Below are 25,795 nucleotides of genomic sequence, written 5' to 3' on the forward strand. Positions count from 1 at the left end.
TTGTATACCTGTTTTGGTTATTGTTTGTTTCTTACTGCAATACATAAGTGGCACAAAGGGTCTGATGAAAACAAATTCAAATTACTATTATTGTTACTTATCATATGTACTGTATTTATTTGAAATATTTCTATTAGAAGATATTCTTTGGATGCAAGTCTGTTCAAAGGAGTTGAGGAGTTGTGTCAAAGGAGTCCTCCTTTAAAACCTTTTATTCATATATGTTGTTGAGTTTTCTTTTAATTATATAAGATCATTGTATAGGTATAAGTCGCCAGGGTATGTTTAATACCCTGAATTGACTCCAATAAGGCTGAGAAGACCCATTGAAGACGAAACTTGATGACAACATTTATTTTCTTTTTTCTTGGCTTTTTGGAATTAACGTTTCTTACAAGGTTTTTTATTTTTATATTTAAAACATGGAAACTTATAACTTAAAAGAATAAATTTGGATAGAAGATAGAAAACTATTTAAAACTACTTTAAGCCAAAAAGAAAAATTCACCAAGACTTGGCAGCGTGATATTAAAACTTTGTCTTTTCATTAGCGAAAAGAAATACAAAGCAACGACAACAAATAAAAAACCGCGTAAAGCCAAGAAGAAAAAAGAATATTTTTTTACAAAATAGCAATGCGCGATTGCGAATGATTTCGATATTCGACTCGTTAGTAATTACTAATCGTGTCAATCGAATGACAAATTAGTGACGAACTTATTTTCGTATTTGAATGAGCTGAATAATCATTCATTACTAATCCATACATTCCATAGAGCACATTGATACCTATTCGTGATCAGATCACTTAGCCCTGTCTGACATAATGGTAAATACCGAAAATATGACGAGGACAGGGATATTTTGATATGGCAATGATCTGGTGGAGATCCGAGTAGTTCCGACATAATAATCATTCGACATGTACACCCGACCAAATGGCAGAGGCTTTCGACTAGAGTTGAATGATTGTGCTTGGATTCGACTTAGGCGAACGATTTGCTCATTCGAGTGATTAGTATTAGTAACATTCAAAGTCGAGGGTCGCTATTACAAAGCTATCACAACGTACCGTGCTGTACTGCACCGTATTCATTTTTAAGCCTTTATAAAGAAATTAGAACTAGATTGGAATTATAAAATTAATGTGTAAAATGTGATATTTACGTGATAATACCAACGCGGTGTCAACCTCTTTCAAATTCATAAATTTGTGGCACTAGGTTGCCAAGTTGCAACTTACGAATAAGCATTAAGATTCTTAGGGCACCGCTAAAAAAGAAGAAGAATAAGCATTACTGTTCTGTGTTATCATTGTGATAGCCAATGTCATCATTATTATTATTTCATGACATCATTTTAAATGTGCATAAAAAATATGTATTTCGTCTTGTATAGTTGGACATAGTTAAACAAAAATGATCCAATGCACATCCAGTCACTTTCGAGATATGGCAGTTTGAAGTTTAAAAGTGTTTCTCACTCTTATTTTATTCTGGATTTTTTTTTGCTGATCTAAGAGATTAGACGTTAGGAACCGTTTGGTACATATAACTCATTATTTGATAATTTTGTTTATTGGATCCTTTTTGCTTAACTACGTCCAGTTGAGGCGAGTAACAGGAGAAGTGAGAAAAACTGTTCTGCTAGATCAAATGTTATAGGTATTTACTATTAAATAATGGTTTTATAAAAAACATATACGGTAGATCTAAGGATATTGGCCAAATAATGTGCTAATTTGTCACTCGTTAGGATATAGGTACTTTACCAGGATCATATAAAAAGCGCGAAAAATGGCTAAAACAAAAGTCTAAAACGGATTATTTAAGAATAAAATATCTATCGTTGCGTATAATTTTTGTATGGAGATATTTCTCTCTAAGTACTACAGAGAACCTGCTAAATTTTAATTTTCAACTGAAGCCCTATAGCTACTAAATCCACATTAATCTAAAAACTTGAAAATTGCCAAGAGGTTTAATGAAACGCCGCGTCCGCCTGTTGTCCCGTCAGTCGCCATAGAGCATATATTCAAAGCACTCTGTTGGACGCTTGTTCTCGTTGAATTTGAGCTCGGAACGCTCGGGCGGCTCCTCACACCTCATCTTCTAAAATCTAGGCTCGCATTTAAATACCTCGCCTTAATAGTTCTGTAACTTACGGACTCACGACTCACCTCAGTCTCAACAGACGTGATATTCAATACCGGTGACCGGTAGCCACACACGCGGTTTGAGCACCTATATCGGGTTACATCGCTTGCTAAGAATTAGTTTCTGATATTAATATTTATTTATCAAAGTCAAATAACCTTTATTTCATAGGTAAGCAAATTACACTTGAAATCGTCATATTGATTAAACTCTAATGCTCATTCGTAAGACAGATTCCCCTGAGACGAATGAGCAAGAAACTCTAGGGGTTGCTCATCGTAAATATACATTTGAATACATTTATCACTACAATATTTAATTTAAACATCTTAGATGGAGAATACCTGAAAGAGCAAAACGGGTCACTACCACGGCTTTTTGTCATCCAAATATGAAGTTGTTTGTACAAACCTAATACTTTTAAACCCCATAAACGGCAAATTTTGAATATCAATCGGAATCTTATTATAGAAGCGTATACATTGCGCCATAAAAGAATTTGAGACTTTATGAAAACTACTGTCAAGAACAAGTAGTTTTTTTTATTCCTCGTATTAATGTTATGTCTGTCACTATTTTTCATAAAAAAAATAAATATTTTTCTTAACATAAATAACATTTTCATAAATGTACTGTGACGTTAGTGTAAGAATATTAATGTTTTTAAACTTATCTCTCAATTCTCTCATAGACACTCTGGGGCCCAGAGCCCAGATTGTAAAACAAAGATTCTATCTTATTTTTTACTTATTTATATACAGATTCCTAAGACCCATAAATACATACCTTGTAGACTAACATACATAATAATATAAAAAACAGTAATGACTAATTATTATTTACACGAAGCCTGAGACGTGTGACGCAACGTGGTTGTCCGGTAGCCGACCTCGGAAACGTCGGTACATCTCTCGGCCAAAACTCATCCTTGACGAAGGTCGATAGATGTTGAGTTGGTACTCTCACCACAAATGAATTAAAATTCACATTGTGGCGGGACCCTAAATTGCTCCTTAGGGTAGCATTTGGCTTTCACTCTTATATACTCCACAATATCCGCAGACTTAGTGGAGTAATGAAGCCGTGACACGTATAACAACGTCGTCGGTATCGCTGGACGCAGTAAATGGTTACGGCCAGTCGGAGCGGTGCCACTAAGGTTACGGATGGTGTACTTCTTTTTCTTTTCCACTTTTTTGCATTGGTTCTATTACTACTAAAGGGAGAGCTTAATTTTCGAACTTACTTAATTCACGAACTACGCATACATTGGCATTAGCAAAATCACGCTTATTATTGTAACAACCAAGTCAAGCCCGCTGTAATTTCTGCTCTAGCACTCATACAGACGAAAAATCATCAAGCTAATAAGTCCATTGCCGGCTGGTTATCACCAAGTCTGGCTGGAACCGTACCGTTGTACCCTTGATACACAGAGCGACACTGTTGCCGGCTTAATGTTATCACCAATTTCATGATAGTCACTTTGTGCTTAGACACCATGTCACCGTCATCATTATCAACCCACTTATATGTCCCACTGTTGGGCACGGGTCTCCTCTCAGGCGAAGGTTAGAAAAGAAGGGTAGGCCCATAATCCGCTACGCAGGCTCAATACGGGTTGGGGTCTTTCCAGGTTTTCCGAGGATTATGTACCTTCTTCAACGTCCAGTTTTCATCACGATATTTTCCTTCGCCAAAAAGCTTGTGGTATATTTCAAATTGAATTTCGCACATAAATTCCAAAAAACTCCCGAGGTGAGGCAGGATTCGAACCCATGGAGTTCGCTTCGGAGGCTATAGGTCCAACTAGTAGGCTACCGCGGCTTAGAGTCCATGTGTTGTGAAATAATCAATTGTATAAATATTTTTTTAAATTATACCTATAGGAAAATCGCTATCTTCTATCCAAAGAACTTCAGCTTAAACATCTATATGAATTGTCATATCAAAACATAACGAGTTTTGTAAATAATCTCTAGTATTGTTTTGCAACGTGATACATTACGTATGACTTGCCTATCAAGTTTCTTTGAATTGCAATCAATACTATTCACCGGTACGGATTCAAATTGCATGCTTTCGGTTCACTATAATATTCGCTATCAATGTGCACACAATTTAAATTCTGTAAAAAAATTGAAAAAAATAGCCGGGGACAATTGTTTCACCTTACAAAGGGTATCAACGATCCTGGTTACACGAGAATAATATTGGGAGGTGCCTGCTGTTGTAAGGTTCGTCAGCTGTTCCAGTATATACTCGTACGAAAGGCAGTCAAAAAGTAATGCGGCCATCGCTCTAATTTTGATATCTTTCTAAGCTACTAAGCTAGGTTCTATACATGGTATTATAGTGATAACCTTACGCTATTTATATAATCTAGATCATAGTTTCCCAAAGTGATGCCTACCGCTCCCCAGAGGGCGCTATAGTGTCCTAGAGGGGCGGTAGGTGTCTCGGAAGCAATTGGGGGCTTGATGTTACCCAAGGAGTGTCACTGCATTTGAAAAAATAACCGGCCCCGTGTCATGTCCCCTCAATAAAGCTATTATATCCATATTTAATGATGATTAAACGACAAAGATAGCGAAGACATACGCAATAGTTCATTACCAAATAAGCATACCTAGCTTCATCAACTGAAATAAATATTGTCACGGGGAGGATTATCACACATATTTTGTCATGCTACGGTCGCAGAATTGTCCATACATATTGTGATTTTGTATGTCAAATTAATATAAAATCAATCAAATTTTGTCCACCTGTTCTATTTATGTTTTATTCATATTACTTTTAAGCGCGCGGATTGCTGGACGGAAGGGGCTATGTGGTCTGCGGGCGAACCCCACACCTCACCTCCTAAAATCTTGGTTCACGTTCAAATACCTCGCCTTAAGTTTTGTAACATAAGGACGCATTTATTCGACACGAATTCATTGCGCTAACCCCGCGCGGCCGTCGTGCAGCGACCGCGTGGATCTAACTGTCATGGCAAAATACGCTCTATTTAATTAGCCTTTGCGTTTTAACTTAAATGAGCGTCCTGGGTGCGCGGGCGAGTCTGGCTTGAATTTGGTGTACACGACGGTTGCCCGGCGATCGCGTGGCGGCCGCGCGTAGACCGCGCGGTTGTTTTATTCAGAGAATTTAAATATTGTTGCCTAGTAAATAGAATTCAGATTCCCTATTAATGTACATGAAAGCGTGGTCTTGTAACTAGGCGCTAACTGTGTCTTTTTATTGACAACTCGTATCAATATACCCCTTTTAGGACAGAAGTCGAAACTATGGCTACCATTCCTTGGTTCAAAGAAAAACTTTACACAACATTACGTTTTGATAAGACTCAGTAGGCATATTCCGTTGCCAAGCCGTCTTGTAGCAGCAGTGCAGTGATAATGACGCGTAATATATTATAAGCTGACAAGCAGGATGACTCAAAACTGTTTGTACTAAGCGTAACGCTTCTCGATTCCTCTGACTATCAACCTTATTACCAAACTCATTACAACTAAGATGTGGGACACGAAGACTCAGTGTGTTGTAAAGTAGGTACAGTGTGCAATGATATCAACATTAAAACAATATTAGGACAACATTAAATAAACTTTTACGTCTCGATTTATGCTTTGTTAAATTTACGTGACACGGTCGTGCGCAGGCTCACTTTTCGAGTGTATTATCGTTGTTAAAAGGTAAGTCGCTTGCGCATTAATTATTTTGGTACGTGTTGTAACTAAAGGTTTGATCATACTTCAGTTGGAGACAGTAGTTATCATAACGAAGACACGACATAACTTTAATTTCATAATTTTTGTTATCATCAGCAGCTCTTTGGTAGGACTATTTGTAACACCACATTCGCTTAGCAAAGATGTCACAAGTAAATTATATAGTATATATATTATGTATTGTCGCCAAACACATAGAAAATGAAACTGCGATCCAAAATTATTATGGCAATGAGGAACAGCTTTCAACGACAACTCTGTCTGCATTGAGACACTCGCCCAACACATTAAGGACGGCTATTAAATCCGATACAAGCCCCGTCTACTAGAGCTCTCAGTCTAGCTGCATTTTCGAGTACTGGGAAAAAATGTTGACTCGGTGCGGTCCCCAAAATCCCGGGAAAAAATTATTTTTTCGAGATTATTTTAAAAGTAACGGTTGCACGCTCCACGGTCATGAGTCAACCCGTTACATGGCATGAAATAAACAGTTCCGAAATATCGGGAAAATAAAAGGAATCCATCTCGTAGTAAGAAACCTGTAATTAGCGATCATCATTAAGTGAATCACCACGAAAGCCTTAAAATTTAATATTTCAAAAGTAGGTTTCCATATTTATATTCTAGTCATTTAGGCAGTCAAAACATGATATTATTGTAATTGAGTTAGTTATTAACTGAAATTATAAAACAAAAAGTTACTTATAGAAGGGTTTTTATTTTTACAGTGGGCACTTAATAAAGAAACGGTATTTAACATAATTTCAGATGGAGAGGGCTTGATTTTATACTATCGCTCTTAAATCTCCACTAGCACGACAGGGCGCCACTAGCGAAAGAGCGACATAGAGCGCGAGACACTGCTATTCTCGCATAGCGATTTCGCGGTTTATGTCGCTCTCGCGCAATTCGCGTCTTGTTATGCTAACCCTACAGATTATACTAATCTCTCTACAGTGTCGCGATGTCTACGTAAACAGAACAAAAAAATGGCGGCTGGTTTAGTAGGCTTTAACTTTTTAGAACTAGTTTAATTAAGTAACTAAAGTATGAAAAGCTTCGATATTGCCGAGACTGATAGCATCAGACTAAAAATAACGACTCTCAAAATTTTTAATTCCCCCGGCATGAAAGCCCTATCGACTACACAATTGAGTTAACCGTGAGAGCACTTGTGCCAACCAGTTGTATATCTTCTCTCCCCCATCTGTTGTAATATTATTAGACAAATCAGGGAAATGTATTTTTAGTTTAGCACTTAATATCTTAATTGTAGTTTGTGCAAAGCTAATTCTGATAATAAATTATGAATATAACATAATGAACCGAAGACGAAAGATGTTTGGGCATCCGATACGTCACGACAGAAGTGTCACAGAAGAGAAGATCGACGGAAAGAGAGGCAGAGGAAGACCGAAGTGAAGTTATTTAAATCAGTAGGGCTAGCACGTTACCGCGCGACTTGCACGAGAGCGACATACGGTGCGATCTCTATACGAGAGTAGCAGTATCTCGCTGTATGTCGCTTTCACGGAAGTCGTACCCTGTCGTGCTAGCCCTACTGATAATAGAAAAAGGTAATGTAGAGTCGTATCAGAAAATCAAAGGTAGGGCGCTGAACAGAGATGGTTGGAGATTACTCGACCGACAAGAGCTTAGCTCTTAAATAGGAAGAAGGTGATATAATATTATATAAAGACAAGCGTAATAGGCGCACAAATGTCGAGTTGCGAACACCAGCTCGTTACACCATACTAATCCATAATATTGATGGCGTCACCGAATAAATGTGTGGCGGTGTGACCTCCTTGCACCGTCATCCCACCTTTTTGTATCGCCTCTCTTCACTCGTATCGTATCGTTTTTAAATTCAAATTTGTATTTAAATTCAAATTTTTGAATTGTTCCATTCTTTGCTTCGCATTCCGATTTTGTTTCATGCCATCGTCACTCTCTCCGCGACCGCGGTAGCGAAAACATCTACTTTCTTATTTTTGAACCGTTTACATTTCAAGATATTAATATTGTTGTTGTACCTACTGAATAAATTCCTATAAACCGGACTTTCGTCTTTTCAACTGCTAAAACTTGCTAAGTAAGACGTATGGAGGCTGCGGGGGCTACGGAAGCTATTTCTACCCTTGGAACAGGCTATATTACTGCTATCCATGCTATTTTAGTCTACAGAACGCCACCAGAACCAGCAGCGCTATCACACTGGCGCCCGAACTAATTTAAGAGAAACTATGAAGAATACAAATAAATGAAGAACAAGACAGTGAATTTTTTTTAATAACAATGTAATATTGTGAAAAGTGATGTTACATAATTCATTGTACACTGCAGATCGCCTACACACCCCATATTTCAGACAAGAGAAGACTGCCGTTACATTCAGCTGGTTACAAATGTAACTGAACCCAGAGTTGGTGTACCGGTAGCACAACAAGCACAGTCCTATCAAACACCAAACTTCCACAAACTTCAACAGTACACTTTCTTCATATTTCGATATCTACCCATGTGTAGATTCACAAGTCGTTGAAACTGGAGTTTAAACCTTCGGTTATTCCAAGCGGAGACGATACTGACTTACAGCTTGTTTTGGGAGAGTATCCCTACAAGTCACTGCTACTCCTCAACATTATACACCACATAATTACATAAAAACATCTCATTGTAGTATTTACAGTATTTCCTAAATTACATTTTCTATTTTGTAACTTTTATAATTGACGTAATTCTTTTTCGTTTATTCAAATTTTTTACTTACTGTCAAATTTATTTTTCTCGTAATAATGCCAAAATTTATTATTCACATTTCTTTTGAAATAATTCAAAAGTTTGTAAACCGACCTGCATGTAATACTCTTTTGTCATTTTTTCTTAATACGATGGAACGATCAAAGTCAGAAAAATATCTTAAAACATTACCGCGAAAAGCCAAGAGAACAATAGAAACATATCTAATGTAAATATTCATCATCATATTTTTCGGTTATTAGTATTCGGTATTCGGTTTCATTTACGTTAATTAACGTCTTTTTTTTTTTACTTTTCTTCAGAGCGGTCTCAAAATAAGCCTAGGGTCACTCTTAAATATACTCTTACATTCATATTCTATTTCCCCTAATTACTCCCTTTTAAACCTTTACAAGGTTCACACGTCTGACGTGCTGCTGTACCTCAGCGTACAGGCAAGTGGGCATTGAACCACTTGTACATAGAGCATCATATCATTACTTTCACAATGTTATGATAGTTTATCATACATGATCTACACGTTTATTACGTATTATACACGTTTATTCAGTGGAGTCATGCAAGTATATATATAAAAGAAAGACAATTAGTCGAGAAAAGATAGGATAGGATAGGAAAAGATAGTTTGTCGACTGGAGGTCTCGACGTAATCGGCGTGGCGTATGTATTTTGCAAGTTTAAAAAAAAAAAACTCAAATCCTTTTCCCTCCAAAAAGCGCATCCTTTTACGTACGCCACAGCCGCACACATCTACTTTGTGTTATTTAATGTTTTTGCTTTGTCATTTCTTTTGTTTTGTTTCTTTTATTCTATTTTGTTTTTGCCTTAATTTAGCTTTCTTTTGTTTCTTAGTGTATTTTTGTGTTGTGGCGTTGTAATAAATGAATTCTATACTATACAAATATAGTTTCAATCAACGTTTTTTACACTTAAGCTGGTAACACATAAAAATAAATTTAGTACGTAGGCGTCCCGTAATTCAAGTAAAATCAGGTGAAGAGAAGCCGATACTACATTAAAATAAATCCGGTCAAATTCATCGGCGGCGGCGTGGAAAGATCGGCTGTGGCGCGAAAAAAATACAAGGATGTCCTTACATTTGTCGCACAGCTTGACCCAAGCTATAGAGTACATAAGCGCGGCAATGAGGGGTTTTGGTCTGACGTCATAGGAATACGTTCGAATAAATGTTTCATTTAATGTCTAAAATTATTTAGGTCACAGACTTATCACAAATCATGACTACACCTTTTGTCATTGTAAGATAGTATAAGCCGTAACTTCGCGCCAAAACGTATTTAAATTCCGAATTAAAATGTCTACTATATGGACGGTAGAGGCGGGGGCGGATTCCACTACGACATACTTCTCAATGTTGCGCACTCTAAGGTTAAAATAAGTCTTGAAATGATGAAATGATGAAATGTGATGTATTTCGCAAATTAGCGTCTATTCGTACCTATTTTGTTTGCAAATTTGAAGGGTTAATAACCGCTACTTAATGATAGGCCTATGCTTAGGGTATTACGTCTATAGTCTCTTTTTTGAAAACGTAGTAAAATAACAGTTTATTGTGCAAAAGTGTTGCCCGCTAGCGAGTAGTGATTGGAGTCGATAAATATTCAATCGACTATCGACTGAATATTGGTCATGCTTATGGAATAATAGCCGAACCTGTTTCATTTGAATCATCCTCGACGCATTAAGACTATCCACTTACATCAGGGCCGTGCCCGGGACGTAGCCGGGGCGTGCTAGTTTGTATGAACTGCGGGCCCGTCGCGGCCCCGGCCCGGACACTGACATGTGTGAACGATTTCATACAAAATATACGCAACGATATTTTTCTGAGCCCCTGACGGAGCACGGCCCGTCCACGTCCCCGACACGGCCCGGATATGTGTGGATAGACCATTATTCGTCCAATTACTGAGCACAAGTTCATTTGAGCACAGGTTCATTTTTGAAAGTTCATACATACATACATTGTATTTAAAACTATGTTTATGAAAAAGACAACTACATAACTATTTAAAATTTTATGAAAACCGGTAACCCTACAAATGTCATTTTACTCCGTCTTCAAAAAAAGACCGATTATAACTTACACCTCGACCTCGGTGGCCCTACGATTTGTACACAGTGCAAAACGTTAGCAGATACCAGTTCTGCTCGATTAAAATGGTTAAAATAGACAAAAAAAAATGGAATTCCCAAACTCGAATTAGGTGGTCTTCAATTTATATGGGTGTGAAAAAAAAAAAGTGTGAATAAATGGTAAATAATCAAAACTAGTACAATAAAATATGTTTAATAACCCTGTATTACTTGCGTACAGAATAGAAATTGATAGAATAGTATAGAGTAACTTCAATACGATAATAATCTTTGATGGTTACTTGAACAAGTAAAGTGGTTAATGTAAGTAATACCGCAGTTAATTAAAGCACGTACCTTGCGCCCACAATGACTTGGTCTCTTGCCACGTCGAATAGCAGTTGCGAAAATGATTTAGCGTTGTTCGGTTCATCTTGGAAGACATCGCTGTCTGACGCCAGTAGATCTGTAAATATTTATAAACTCAATTACAGTCGCATGATTAAGCAGTTTTAACGCTGCGGAGAGTCTTGTTACATTTAAGGCGCTTCACACATAGTAGTAACGCAACGCGGCTCAAGAATTAAGTATCGCATTTACTTGTACGGAACCGTCCACCTGTAGGGCTGGCACGACAGAGACTTGCGCGAGGGGAACATAAAGCGCGAGATCTCTATGCGAGAATATCTTCGCACTCAGGTAGGACGCTGCAGAGACAAGATGTGAAAATGGGGTTTCAGGGAAGCTAGTCTGACCATTGGGTCAGACTAGCTTCCCTGAAACCCCATGCTGCGATGCCCCAACACAATCCAGAGACAAAGTCCAATAATCTTTTCATTGGGGTCCTGATTGTATAGTCTCACTGGAGACTATTGGGTCTAGATGCGGGTGAGAGATCTGAGAGTCGGCTGCTACTTTTTTATAATTTAATTTTTGTGCAACTACTTATTATTATTACCGTAAGCCTAGTCTTTAAAGTTATATTTGTAAGTTACTAACACTATTGGACCTTAAAAAAGAAAAGTTGTGTTGTCTGAATAAATAATTATATTATTATTATTTATTTCATACGTAAGCAAATTACACTTGAAATCGTCATACTGATTAAACTCTACAGCTCATTCGTAAGGCAGATTCTCCTGAGAAGAATGAACAAGAAACTCAGGGTTGCTCTTTGTAAATATACATTTGAATACATTTATCATTACAATAGTTAATTTAAAAATCTTAGATCGAGACTATAAAGTTTTTGTTTCACTATTGTTTGAAACCTCGTAAATAGCAAATTTTGAATATCAGTCGGAATCTTATTATAGAAGCGTATTGCCCCAATGAATTTAAGACTTTGTGAAGACGACTGTCAAGAGCAGCTAGTTCATTTTTATTCCTCGTATTAATGTTGTTACTATTTTTCATAAAAAAATTACTTATAATAAATATTTTTCTTAACAACATCTTCATAAATGTACTGTGACGTTAGTGTAAGAATGTTAATATCTCTAAACTTATCTCTCCCTCTTGGGCCCAGATTATAAATTGCCCTAACCTAACGTTTCTGCAGGACAAAGATTATATTAATATCGGCGGGATTACCCCAGAGCAAAATGCCGTAAGTCATTAATATGAAATAAAATAAAAATGTTCTATAGACAAAAATTTCACTCGCAATTTTTTTTTACACACTTATAATTGCGAGACCCAGTCTATGAACAGGTAGTCCGTTTCAAAATACCTAATGTACTAAGTAATCCTTGTAGTCAAGGTTAACAAGGCTCATCTCTGTACGCAATGCAAATAATCGACTTATAAACTGGAACATACAAGAACAAACACATTAACGCTCAAGGTCAAGTCGTGCAAAATTAACAGGACTTAGCATCGCAAAGACTAGAAATACCTGGAACTAATTTAAGTAAATATGATCGCACAACATAACAAATACAATTCGCAATACAAAGAATTTATAATTTAAAAAGAGAAGCGTCGACATTAGGAAAATAAGCAATTAAGCTTATTTGTGACACAAAAAAAGCCGTGGTAGCCTAGCCGCTTCGCGAACAGGGCAGTCGTAGGTTTAAATGCAAGCTTGCATCTCTATGGTTTTCGGAACTAATGTACGATTTTTGATTTGAAATGACCTTTTAACTTTTTGTTTGGTTGTTGTTGAATTTTTTATTTATTGTGTAGTTTTTTTAGGAACTTAATATCATAATAATTGAATTATTTCTATGATTATTAGTACAAACATCGAGCACATAGGAAAATTTCTCGGACCCAAGACTGCTGCATCGTAGCATATTGCTCTTTCTATTTCTTTCTGTTTTGAATTTCTTTCCTTATTGAATTCTTTTTATTACTTGTTCTTAAATTATTTTCTGTTAATAGATTCTCTCTTCGCTACAAATTATCTCGATAAGATATTTAAATCGATTTTTTTCATTCCATCTTACTTCATTATATTTCTAGAAACTTCAAATATCAAACGTCACAGGAATCAGAAATAAGTGAAATAAACTATAAAGTTTTGTACTGTTTGTCGTGAGTACATCATGGTAGTAGCAGTAGAGTTCCTTGTGAAGGAGTTCGTCCAGAAAAGTATTTCCACCCTACCATTTCTGCTGTCAAGTAGTAATAAGAGTATTATTGCGTTCCGGTTTTACAGGCACATGAGACTTATCAACTTATGTCACTGGGTAACAGTGTCCCTCTGATAATTGCGATTTAAATTTATTAAGTTTCAGTGACACTGCTACTATCATGGATGACTATCCACATTGTGTCGCTTACCACCAGACATTTTTTCTATCATAAAGATATCATTAATAAAGCTTGACACTTTGGGTCATTATATTTTATTTTTATAAAAAATAGCAGTAGGATACTTATAAGTAAAAGTTTATGACACGGACTGGACGGGAGGAAAACTAGGAAGGAAAGGGAAAATGATCAAGAGAGCTTGCAAGGTAACACACAACGATGGCTTTCTAGAATAGAGCCCTATCTCAAAAGCGTTTTAATCTTCAGAAAATAGGTTTAAAAGTACTGAGGCGTGTCTACCGCGCGTAATTGACATACCGTAGAACATCCCAGCGTTGTCATGTGATTATTTTAACCAATGAAAAGCTCGGTGTCTCATTCAAAATAAAATTTAGAATTTTCTAAACAAATCTCAGTTATAAAATTGGACGACTACTATTTAAAAGCAACTATGTAATGAATATTATAATTTAAAATAGATATACAGACTACACGATACTCATATCGCTCTGTTAAATGCAATAGTGTATTGACTCAAAAAGTGTATTTTTTTCAGAATCGATGAAAAACGTTTTATTCGCTTCCCATGAAAGATTATTAAAATGTACACATAGTTGTAAACGTTGTTTAAATCCGGACCAATCGTTTCAATACCTATTTATGTATAGGTTAGGTTTTATGACATGTAAACAATGTCCTATTTGACAAATACATATATTAGAAAACAAAAGAGAAATATGTAATTTCTTATTTTTGTTTAAGACCTGTTTTGTCTAGAACCAGCTCACAAAACGTTTGTCTCATTTTGAGTGAAGTAGATTTTTTTTTGTTTCCCACAATGTTCTAACGACGTTTGTATTGACGTGTGGAAATTCAAATTTCACATTCTGCAATAATACAATCTTGATTTTGACATATTTTGAGTTACAACACTATTGTAATAGCAGTGCGATATACGGACTAAAATTGTATATTATTAACAATAACAAATGAATGTTGTTATAGTACAGAATTCGCTAGTAGCATAGAGTAGAGTACAAGCTTGATGTGCTCTTGACCGTGTACTATCCTACGTGACTTTAAATTTAAAAAGTACATAATATCGATGTTTCTATATTGCAACAATTTTGGTACTGTAGTCCAAGAGCCTAACGGTGTGTCTAACGCGCAGCTGTGTTTTCATTAATTTTTGAACCGACTACAAAAAAAGGGAGTTTTTCAATTATACTGTAGTTTTTGGTTTTTGTGTGTGTGTTACGCGATTACTCCGGCATTTGTGAACCCATTACAGTGATTCTTAAACCCATTTCAATTTGAAGAAAGTAATCCACTTGTAAGGATGGCAAACTAGGAGATGAATCCAGCTTCGCGTAGTATCCGGCAAATAGATGTAATCTAACGAACTTTCGAGACAGGTTTGTTTTTAATAAAAAAAGTTACAATTATAAAAAAAAACGATTTTTTTAACAATATCGTTAGGGACACCGTGTGTCCCTAACGTGTGTGTGTAAAAAGTACATATCTACGTGCGGTAGTTCCTAAATTGCACCAGCTTTCACATCTTTTTACTTTTGACACCTTTATCAACTCTAGATTAGCGCAAATCTTGAAAATGTTCTCTCATTTCATTGAAACTATCCAAAACACAATTTTGTACACATACGAGCATTATCATCCATGTGAAAAATACCTCCTGGCTACAAATTCTGTTAAAGATTTACCACATTATGGCATTCTCAATATATAAATGGGTAATTTTCAGATTAATTTTCTGTACCTAGTATCCTGAAATATTATGTAATGTTTCTTCATAATATACTCGAATACTTAAATAATAAAAATTGCTACCAAAATTAGAGAAAATTGACCTCAAAATTACCCAAATACCACCACAAGGGAATTATGTTAGAACGTGTAAACATAACTAAATTTTATTTTCGCAATAGGTAGTAATGCAAGTGTCAACAATATATTGGATGATGTTACCTTTTCATTGATTAAGCAACAATATTTGTTACTAGTTACTAAAACAATACAAACAAATACTGTTAAATACTAAATAGAAGACTTTCAAAACAATTGCGTAATTCTATTTCCGTGCGGACGTCTACAAAAACATCTATCTACATGCAATTGTTTAGGTTAAATTTATTGTATAGAGATATTACAATAGTGCTTATAGCTAGCCAAGCACGTGAGTCCATATTAAAAATACTTATAAACTACTTCAAAACAACACTGCTTGGAATGATACCACCGAACACAACGTAAACTTCCGTGTCAATTTAATGAGAATTGAAATTACTTAAGTTTATACAAACCAATTAATTGTATGTGCTTAAACCTTTACAAAATAATTATAACAGCTTTCAGATTTTGGTCTTATGTAGGACATCAATAACTGTCTCAAATGAACGATAACCTACGGATGCACAGCCAGGCAAGTATTGTAATAAGTAATCCCACACCACAACCATTGTAGAAAAATTCGCTTTATAAATGGGTTTAGTTAGAATAGAATTAAAAAGCTGTATCAGGGGGTCTACTCTCGACCTCCGTCCGAAACAATTACTGTCAAATAAGTAATATTCGACAAAATTAAAAGACAAGTATCAAGTATGAAGCTTCATTCGCATCACGCGTCTTTTCATTTGGTCAAGTATTGCTTATTTGGCAGTAAATGTTTCGGACGGATATCGGACGGAGACCGAGAGTAGACCCCCAGATCCGAATCCGAGAAATGGTGGTTCGAAATAGTCACAGGGATCATTTCATCTCTAGGTGTACAAGCGCTATTCTTATTTTCTAGTATTTGAATAGGACTTAGTGCACGAGCGACATCCGAAGTGGGTCCGAGTTTTCTAGATTTGTATAGTCTCTGATTCAAAACAAATACGAATGTTGAACTGTGCGCAATCGCGCTAATGATTTGACGTACAGCCTGTCAAGATTGACAATTCATTTAGACGTTTAAGCTGAAGTTTTTTGGATAAAAGCATGATAGAAGACAGCTATTTTCTCTTTCTCGGAATTTATGTGAGAAATTGAATTTGAAATTTACCATGAGCTTTTCGGTGAAGGAAAACATGATAATGATGAAGCCTTACACGTTCACAACACTCGGATAAAGTGACAGAGCAGCGTGGCGAACTAAGGCCCAAACCCTCACCTGAGAAGACAAGTGCCTCGCAGTGGGACTCGAAATCTCTCTTACAAGTTTCGAAATGCAAGGCTATCGAGATCAAGTTTTCAAGCAATTTGAACTTACCTTGTCGACTGATTATCCTGAAGTCATCTTCAGGCAGGTCACCCCTAGTCAGGACACACAGCACTAGCACCACAATCGCAATATATACCCCCCGCGGCATGATGCTATGTTCACGACGCGCCAATCTGCAAACAAAAAAAAACAATCAAAAATGTGTACAGACACACAAGATATACAAACAACAAAACGTGTATTTTATATGTTAGCTTGTTATATGTTCGTGTGTACATCTCGATCCTGTGTAGATATTATGTTTTACCTATTTGTTTTGTGTTAAAAGTGTTAGTATTATAAAATAATAGTAAATAAAGTATTATAAGAAGAAGTAAGTATGACAGAATGTGTCACGATATAGGTACTTTAATGTTGTATTATGAGAGGAGATTGTGGTACATTGTCTACATAGTCTCTAATAAGAGCGTAGAAGACGCACGCATTACTTTCGTTCGTGATGTTAATGGCAAATAGGGTAGTAACTATAGGGGTCCAACTTAGGATTGCCAACATTGTGTATGTCAAGGTGATAAGACCACTGGATTTCTCAATTTCGGGATTTCAGAGGGAGATACTATCCACTCTATGTGATTTACTTCCTTGAGGTTTTGGTAAACATACTTTGCCTATTCCAATATCCGACAATTACAGATAAAATAAGGTGCATCAAGTAGATCAACTAATTGGTGGATTTCAAATAATTTATTACACATACAACACAACACATACATCCTACACACTAAACATTCTTTGATTTATAGTATCTTATCAAGAGTGATAATTGGATGCAATACTTTAAGAATAGGTAAAAGCTAGGGTGTAAATATGATGGAAATGTGATACGAAATCATATTGCAAATTTGTATATACAATGCATTTTTTGCATTTCAGTTACTTTGTGCTTTAAGGTACGAGTTTGAGAATGTAAGGCGGCGATTTGCTTAATGGGAAAACCTCATATACCTACTATATGTATTTAAATTTAATAAATAATTACATTTTTATTCATTTTTTTATTAGCAGATAAGAGCTGTGCTGAGTGATGTGCTTACCATGTACAGAGCCATGGTTAAGCATAATTTATTGAAGAAAAAAAAACCTTATATCATTTACATAGCATACAACTTTACAGTGCAGTAAAACGCCAGTTTGTACAGCTTGACGCATGACCAACTGGATGCGTTATTTGTCTAGCGGCTAACCACATATTTCAGTTGTTTACATACAGCCACATTATGAGTTTACTTCTAGTGTGTAATATTAAGCATTTGGGACAATGATATTATACTATGCTCACTGATTCAGAAGTGTAAGTAGAGAGAGCTTCGTATAACAAAATTAATAATAACGAATTACATTAGGAGACATTTTTATTAGCATAAAATTTCTGTCTTTGTATCAAACCATAACTTCACATTCCAGAACGTCAACGACAAAATCATACCTAGTTATAATAAGACAAACATGGTAACTCCACACGGAGCACATAGAATAGCAGCGCGGCTTGTGCGGACGCACACATACGCATAATCTCGCAGTGCACTCGCAATGCATAGCGCGGGAAGTCCCACGCGCCATTCATTAAAGTGGTCGCTCGATGTTTAAAAAATGACTTTAAATAGTAGAAGTGTTTCTTGTTGTCTTTGTGGTAGTTTAAACAAGAACGACTCAAATTCAAAATTGTACAATATTTAGTTTTTATTTCATAATCATACTCGATCGACGATGGTACAAAAAAATCAATTCGTAAATACCTATTGCATTTAACAATGGATATGTCAATACAGCATGAGACTACTGTGATAAACACCTGAATGATTTCAAATTATATTTAGAACTGGAATAAAAATGTAACAACCCTACACTCCGAGCCAAACAGGCCGGAGTTGCTCTACTATGTCAAAACACTTATACCAGATTCTAATTCATAACTCGCGAGAACAACTTGCTTGAGAAATTTTCCGTGGTTCTACTGGAAATTCCTTTCAGAGTTAGGTGGATTCACAATATACAAATTCTGGCAATAAATTGCCACAATCTATCGAATTGCGCGATATGACCTTGAGTTGACCAGCCAGGAGCTGCGACTTTAGCTCCTGATTGGTCAACTCAAGGTGCATGGTGTATTACCTTTAGGCGGCAAAAAATTCCATCTTCATAACCTGTCGTAATTAGAAGAACCTACACTTGTTGGAACTGTCTTCTTACCAGCTACGTAATGTGCGCAAGAGATCAATGTTGGAAGATCTGCGAATTAACAGCATTTTTCTATTTCTGTCCTAAACGGAGCGCTCTGCAGTGCGTAGAACAATTTATTCGGATTTTTTCTTCAAGGTCAATGAAACAACCCTAAACAATTACTTTGGACCTACTGGAATTCACATTATTAACATACGTACTAAATAGGTCGTCGCAGCTTGCATGAGTTCGATATGCGAAATTTTGTTTGGTTGAGGCAACGGACAGTAATTTTATTATCCGTGTCACGTTGAACTGGAATTCCATTGAAAACTTCAATATATAACTTTCATAAACCGTGAAGAGTACAGCTCAATGATTAGTCTGTCAAAACTTCAATGAAAACTTAACTTATTCAATAATCTCAGTACAGAGTACTAAAAAATCGACCTCAAAAGTTCGTTGAATTACGTCTATTTGCTAAGTTTTATTGAAATCAGTTAACGGAAAGTGCGCGAAACCAGATTCATCCCTTAGTTTGCCACCCTTAGTGATGGAATATTATTACTAAGTATATTATTATATTTTTACTTCAAATTTAAATGGGACTACTACTGAGATACACTCTTTCCAAAAAAAAAAGAATCTTCAAAATTGGTTCACAAATATCTGAGTTATCGTGTAACACACATAATACAGTCGAATTGAGAACCTCCTCCTTTTTTTTGAAGTCGGTTAAAGTTAGCACAACAGTAATAATCTTCTCAGATAAAATTCATCCACGTTGTGGAAACTAATCAAAGTTTATTTGGAGGTTTAATTTGTACGAGAAAATAAATATAGTCAAGTTCTTCTTCTTCTACTTCTTATTGTATATATGGCATACACTAGAATGCTTGCTATCGTGGTGAAAGGATTTGGAAATCGGCATAAGGTACTCGCCGATTATTGGCCGGGCTGCGCCAGACGCATCGTGCGGGGAGACTCCTAGATCTCCTTAGTAATGGTAATAGTAAAAAATCAGAAACGTCAAACCAATATACACTGCTGCAATAATTATTAGGTACATAAAAAGCTTCCTACACTTTCAAGACCCTATGTTCCATGGGGATGGACAACGCATTTATGATATTCAAGGATACCTCCTCCACGTTCCATTACGCAGACGGTCTGAGAGCCCATTATATTTACGTGGGCAACTTACCAGTGCAGTAGTTCGCTAACAGCTACGAAAATCAGGCTTCTTGTTAGTCGGTTGTCATAGCTTGTATTTCTTCGTATTTGTATTGTTTACAATGTGTCTTTTGAAAACTAAACACTGTTTCATTCGCTCGTTAACTTTAGTCATACTGCATACTTTAGTGTCACTTATTTTTCAATCTTGTTCATTGTATCGTCTTGAATTTCCTGTGTTTGTGTAATTGCACTGATCCGCTCTAACTTTAAATAGGGAGCTCTGCTTAGCGGTAAAAATAAGTAGCCCTTGTTTTTCATAGAACGTAATGTTATACAATACCAAAGGGTGCGTAATTTACGCTTTTACACAACTAGATGAACCCGGAATGCGTTGCGATGCCAGTGAATGAAAACAAACGTTTTTTAACTCTGTCGGCGGCAGACGCATTTGTGGAAACAAAAGAAAGTCACGTAAGGGCGAAGTACACCTGCAAAACAACCGCCTTTTCGGCTGTCGAACCTTGTTGAGACTACTGGCCCACCTGATGTTTAAAAATTAGTCTAATACTTCAGAAACTCGCGCAACAACTAACAGGCACAACCATTCACGAAACTCATGGCAATGAGATGAATAATAATGGAACGCACAGGGACAAACGTACAAACAACAATATAAACGTTATATATGTATAGATTGATTACCATAAAAGTTCTCGTTACAGAGATTAATCATTGAGTCTTGGCGGTGCTCATCACGTTTCATCTCAAGATATTCTTGTTAATCTCATATATATATATATATATATATGCATATAGGTAAATTTATATAGAGATTAAAACACACACCTATTGTAAACAATACCGTGTTACTAAACTAATAACAACACTAGAAACCATTACGTCATGCTTGTAATTCTTGATGAGCATAAAGCAATTTGACTGGTTTATTATTATTGTCAAGGAACAATTGTTTTGTATAAAAAACATGTACTGATAGGGCCTGAGGGCCGGTACACCGAAATCGTAGGAGTATCTTCATACTCTTAACTTCTTAAGTGCTTTATGTTTACAAAAAATGGTTAATATTTTAATAATAAAACAATAATAATGCACGCATTCAACATAGCCCCGCACTAGGGAAACCCTGTGTCGCGGGTGCCACGAGAGAAATAAATGTAGGCCATACAAATATTTCTCCCGACCCGGGAATCGAACCTGGCAGTTTTTGCCCATTGAATGTATGAAATGATGTTTATGGTCGTACCTTCAATACTTACCTGGACAAAGTTAGTAAACAATAAAATAAAACGCGTAAGGGTGATTATAACAAATTATATTATTTTCTTAAAATACTGCCAGTCCATTTGAAATCGAAATACCAAATTGCATTAGATAATTATTGTAGTAATGAATTAAAAATACCAGTTTCCAATAAATATAAGACCAAAAGGGGTCGTGAAAATAAGTTCGTGCAACCTAAGGCTATGAATTACTATGGGCGGAGGCTAAATATGTTGTACCTCGTATATATATATATATATATATATATATATATACAGGGTTACAGGAAAAGTCGTGCTAGATCCGTTAAGGGCGTGGAGTACTCATCATTTCTGACTTATTTAACTATGAAACACCCTACCCTAAACTTAACCCTTTTCGAGATATTTGACTTTTATTTTTTTTATTCAAAATTGCCGATTTTTAGGCTACTAAATTTAATTTTGTTTATTTTGTGTGTCTTATTATTATAATTATTGCATTTTTACATGTGTGATAAGATGCTTTAGGACCTCAATCATTAAAATAGTGAATAAGTTAATTCAATACGCCGTAGTAGAAAAGAGAAAGTTAAGAAATTAAAAAAAAAATTAGAAAGTTTATTTTTCTCTAAGGGATATCTAAAAAAAATATTATGGCAGTTGATCGGCAGATAAGATATAAAATATCTACGTTTCATCAGCTATCTAACAAGGTATAACAATCTGTTAATTGTTAATTTTGATGCTTTACTTTATGAACAGGTAACAGCCAGTGGGATGAGCAATCAGCCTGCAAAATTTGAATATACAATCCATTTTTTGCATTTCAGTAAATTTGGTCATTATGATACGAGTTTGAGAAAATAAGGCGATGACATGTCACAGCTCGCCTGCTGTAACTCTGATTTTCAGCTGGACCCACTTTTATAAGACGATATGGCACGAAAGTAGTAATATTAGGTAACACTGAAATTTTAATAATATAATTTAAAATTTAATTAAAAAGAAGTAGGAAAATTACTAACAATAGGAATTATTACATGAATTGAATGTATGAAATACCGTACTTGCTTGACATTTATGAAGAAGAAACTAGAAAAGGCTGCCATTATTACCGCGAGCAGAATTTAATCTTCTTAAAAAAATAAGATGAAACAAAAATTAATAACTTTACCAAAAAGACCTCCAACTCACCAGATGGAAAGTGACGATGAGGTCGACGGTGGAGCATGCACAAGCACACATAAATAATGCCTATTCACTCTCGCCTTGAAAAGGTCCAAGTTACAACGTGCAGATAACTAGTCTGCAGGCAGGGAATTCCACTCCATAGCCGTTCGCCATATGAATGAGGAAGCGTAACTCTTCGTGTGAATCTTTGGAATGTCCACAACATAAGGGTGGAATCCAAGTCCTCTGATGATGGAAAGGGGAAGGCGGAATTAAAGCGTGTAATTCCATCACACACTCCTCGTAATATATCCTGTAAAATACTGATAAGCAAGCAGGCAACTTTACGGTCAAGGCTCTACAGCTTTGCCTCTACTAATTCCGAGTCATCTAGCCTCTTGGCACACTTTATGGCTCAAGGCGACGGGTGCAGTAGCATGTGCCTCAAGTCTTTGACATTTAAATCTTTGAATGGCGCTGTAACAGTTATGTGTAAGTGTACCGTTTACCACCAAGTACACTGTCCTGTTATTAAAAAATGGAAACTAAAAACTTCCTCTGCTTTTTGTAAACACTATTGATATAACCGATAGGTAATTTACGTCAAAGAAACATGATGTCGTGATCGCAGCTAGTTCGTCGTGGGATGAGACAATGATATTACATCGAATTTTTTAATGTATGCTCAAAACATATACATTCTTATAACATTATAACTACCTCTCCCCGTTCGCCGCTCTTATACCTAACGCGTGGCCATCAGGCCGCGAATAAGCTATAATAAAGAAGGTAATTGCTTTTTGGCAATAAATCTTGATTAATTTATAGGTGAAAGCCGGCCAAATGGTTGATAAATCGGTTTATTTTATAAACGCAGACCGCCAGTCTACTTAGATAACGAATATGTAGTTATAAATTCAACTTAAATAAACTCGAGTGCAATCAATAGTTCCGACCCAGTTTTCGAGAGCTCATTAGCTTCATATCTAAGATGGATTGAAGTCTTTGTAATATCGACACCGGCTCCCGTATTTGTAGTACCGTAAGGTGTGGTAAGTCAACGTGTAAGAAAAATAAACAATGATAGTGATATCTATTGAAAATATTACTTGTTACTTGCCGCTTCGCGCTGTATATTTCTGATAGTGTAGTATAATATAAAGCTTTACTATTTTGGCGAGTGGTGATATCTTACCGCATAAGATTTTCGTGGGTACCTATAAAGTAAAGTTTGTTCCACTTTGAACTTTATTTTCATTCGTATTTTTTTAACAACAAATTTTTAACTAAACTGTACCTGTTGTCGTTTTACCACGTGGTCTATTTAACGAAATGGTCATTTCGACATCAAATTTTGCTACCCAGTTATTGTAAGTTGCAGTCTTTCTGCAGAGGTGGTCGTTTTGCGATCTAGTCCTTATGCAGATTAGGTCATTTTGAAGATATAGTCCGATACCGATCCCTCAAAATGATTATCACTAGTTACAAGTTCCTTACCACGGTACGACTAATTTATATTTTTCCTATGTTTCAGAAATGTTACACGTTACACAGTCACGGGTTGAATTTCTTTCTCTAAATAGTCAATAATTACGGAAGTATTATACATACCACTCGATGATAATCTATGTATTCCCTTTAAACACTTATTGAGAGGTGTTCCATAATAAAAGACTTCATATATTCGTATTTCATGACTGAAAGTTCAAATCTATCCTATATATGAAATGGTAATGGATACGTTACAAAGCTATTAGAGTTTAATAGTCACTTGATTGCACTGAATAACTTTAAACGAGCGTACGATGAACTGTCCCCGAGTATCCAGTTAGTAGCCCATCCTCTTCCTCATTAGAAACAATTTTAGAGTGCCGACATCCGCAATTCATGCGCTCAATATCTAATAGACAAGTTGCAAAACCTGAGCTAGATTGAATGTGAAATTACTGAGAGAGTTTTGAGAAAGGACGTTGATTTGAAGGCCCTCCCTCAAAATACTACGTTTTCAAAAAGTTCTGATACAAATATACAACTATAAGTGTTGTTAAGTAAGTTTCAATACTTAACAACACTTATTAACACGTTCATACTGGGATCCAAATGACCACAATTTTTTGTCTGCCGGAAAGGACTTTCATATGACCACCGGTGGTGTATCGCTGCAAAAATTTTGTAAGGCGGGATGCCTATATAGTTTGTTATTGTTTTCTAGTTCACCGATGGTGCACTCCGTATCAAAAGAACACCCTCTAATGTAAAAAACAATTTGACGGCTTCAGCTTTTACGACTGATATGGCTATCAAGCAGATTGACCCGAATTGATACGGCTGTTTGTTTGCCTACGTACTACACTAGTAAACCTCCTTAACTGATAACCGCCAACACTTACACGTGATTAAAAGTATTACGACAGTTGTACAAAATCGACTGCCGTCGATTGGGTTTCAAATCAAATGGGTTTTATCATACCGTTTGACTTCACTTGACCCGCTTCGGATATTTAGCGGGCTGTAGCACTAAATCAATTGCGGCAAAAGAACACTGTACACTTACTGATTCTATGGTAAATAATCGCAAGATATGGATGTGTTGAGTAATAGATGTTTATTTTTAAAAATGCCACTTAGTCCAGTTAGATTTACGGTTTACCTTGCCTTTACCTAATCCACATGTAACGAAATCTATATCTAATGCATATCTAATATGACACATTTCCACCATATTTACAAAAATTTTGAGATAATTGAGATAGTTACCAATGGTATATCTAGAATTATATACAGTTTCATCATGATCGTCTGTTTGTTGTTCCGCCTGTCTGACAGACCTTGAACAAGCTCGTTTACGCACTTATTGTCATAAAATTTTGTGTGAAGACGCAAATTGATAAGCCTATGACAGAAATAAATAAAATATAGACTTTTTACAAGGGTCTAAATTATCAAGATTTTCTTTGATAATTATCCGGTACTATGTCCGATAATTATAGATGCTGATTTATAGTTTTGTCTCTTTAATTTTTGACAAACAGTGAGAAACCTAAATAAATACGAAGAAAAATATTTGGGAAAACGATCTCGTTTGTATCTTCTTTATGAGATTGACATTTGACACGTTTAGATAAGTCTCTGGCAGAGATGGGCAGTGGGTCAAAACCCAATCAAGCCTGGATTTTAACCGGGTTTTTCCCAAAGCACCTGGTTTTAATCCATTTCTGCCCAAAATCGTGGGTAGAA

At 35.9% G+C, this 25,795-nt stretch overlaps 1 protein-coding gene across 1 annotated transcript in view; it reads right to left on the minus strand.

The window, feature by feature from the left end:
* Positions 1-25,795, minus strand: part of LOC113239472 (semaphorin-5B) — a 53,565-nt gene that overhangs the window by 22,315 nt on the left and 5,455 nt on the right. The window contains exons 2-3 of the mRNA XM_026476500.1: positions 16,779-16,903; positions 11,111-11,219 (exon numbers count right to left, since the gene is read on the minus strand). Of these exons, the coding sequence (XP_026332285.1) occupies positions 11,111-11,219; positions 16,779-16,878 (209 nt within the window). The 5' untranslated portion in view covers positions 16,879-16,903. The remainder of the gene's footprint in view (positions 1-11,110; positions 11,220-16,778; positions 16,904-25,795) is intronic.

This window comes from Hyposmocoma kahamanoa, unplaced genomic scaffold (genome assembly GCF_003589595.1).
Source record: "Hyposmocoma kahamanoa isolate Upper Pololo Valley unplaced genomic scaffold, ASM358959v1 99879, whole genome shotgun sequence".
Lineage (NCBI taxonomy): Eukaryota > Metazoa > Arthropoda > Insecta > Lepidoptera > Cosmopterigidae > Hyposmocoma > Hyposmocoma kahamanoa.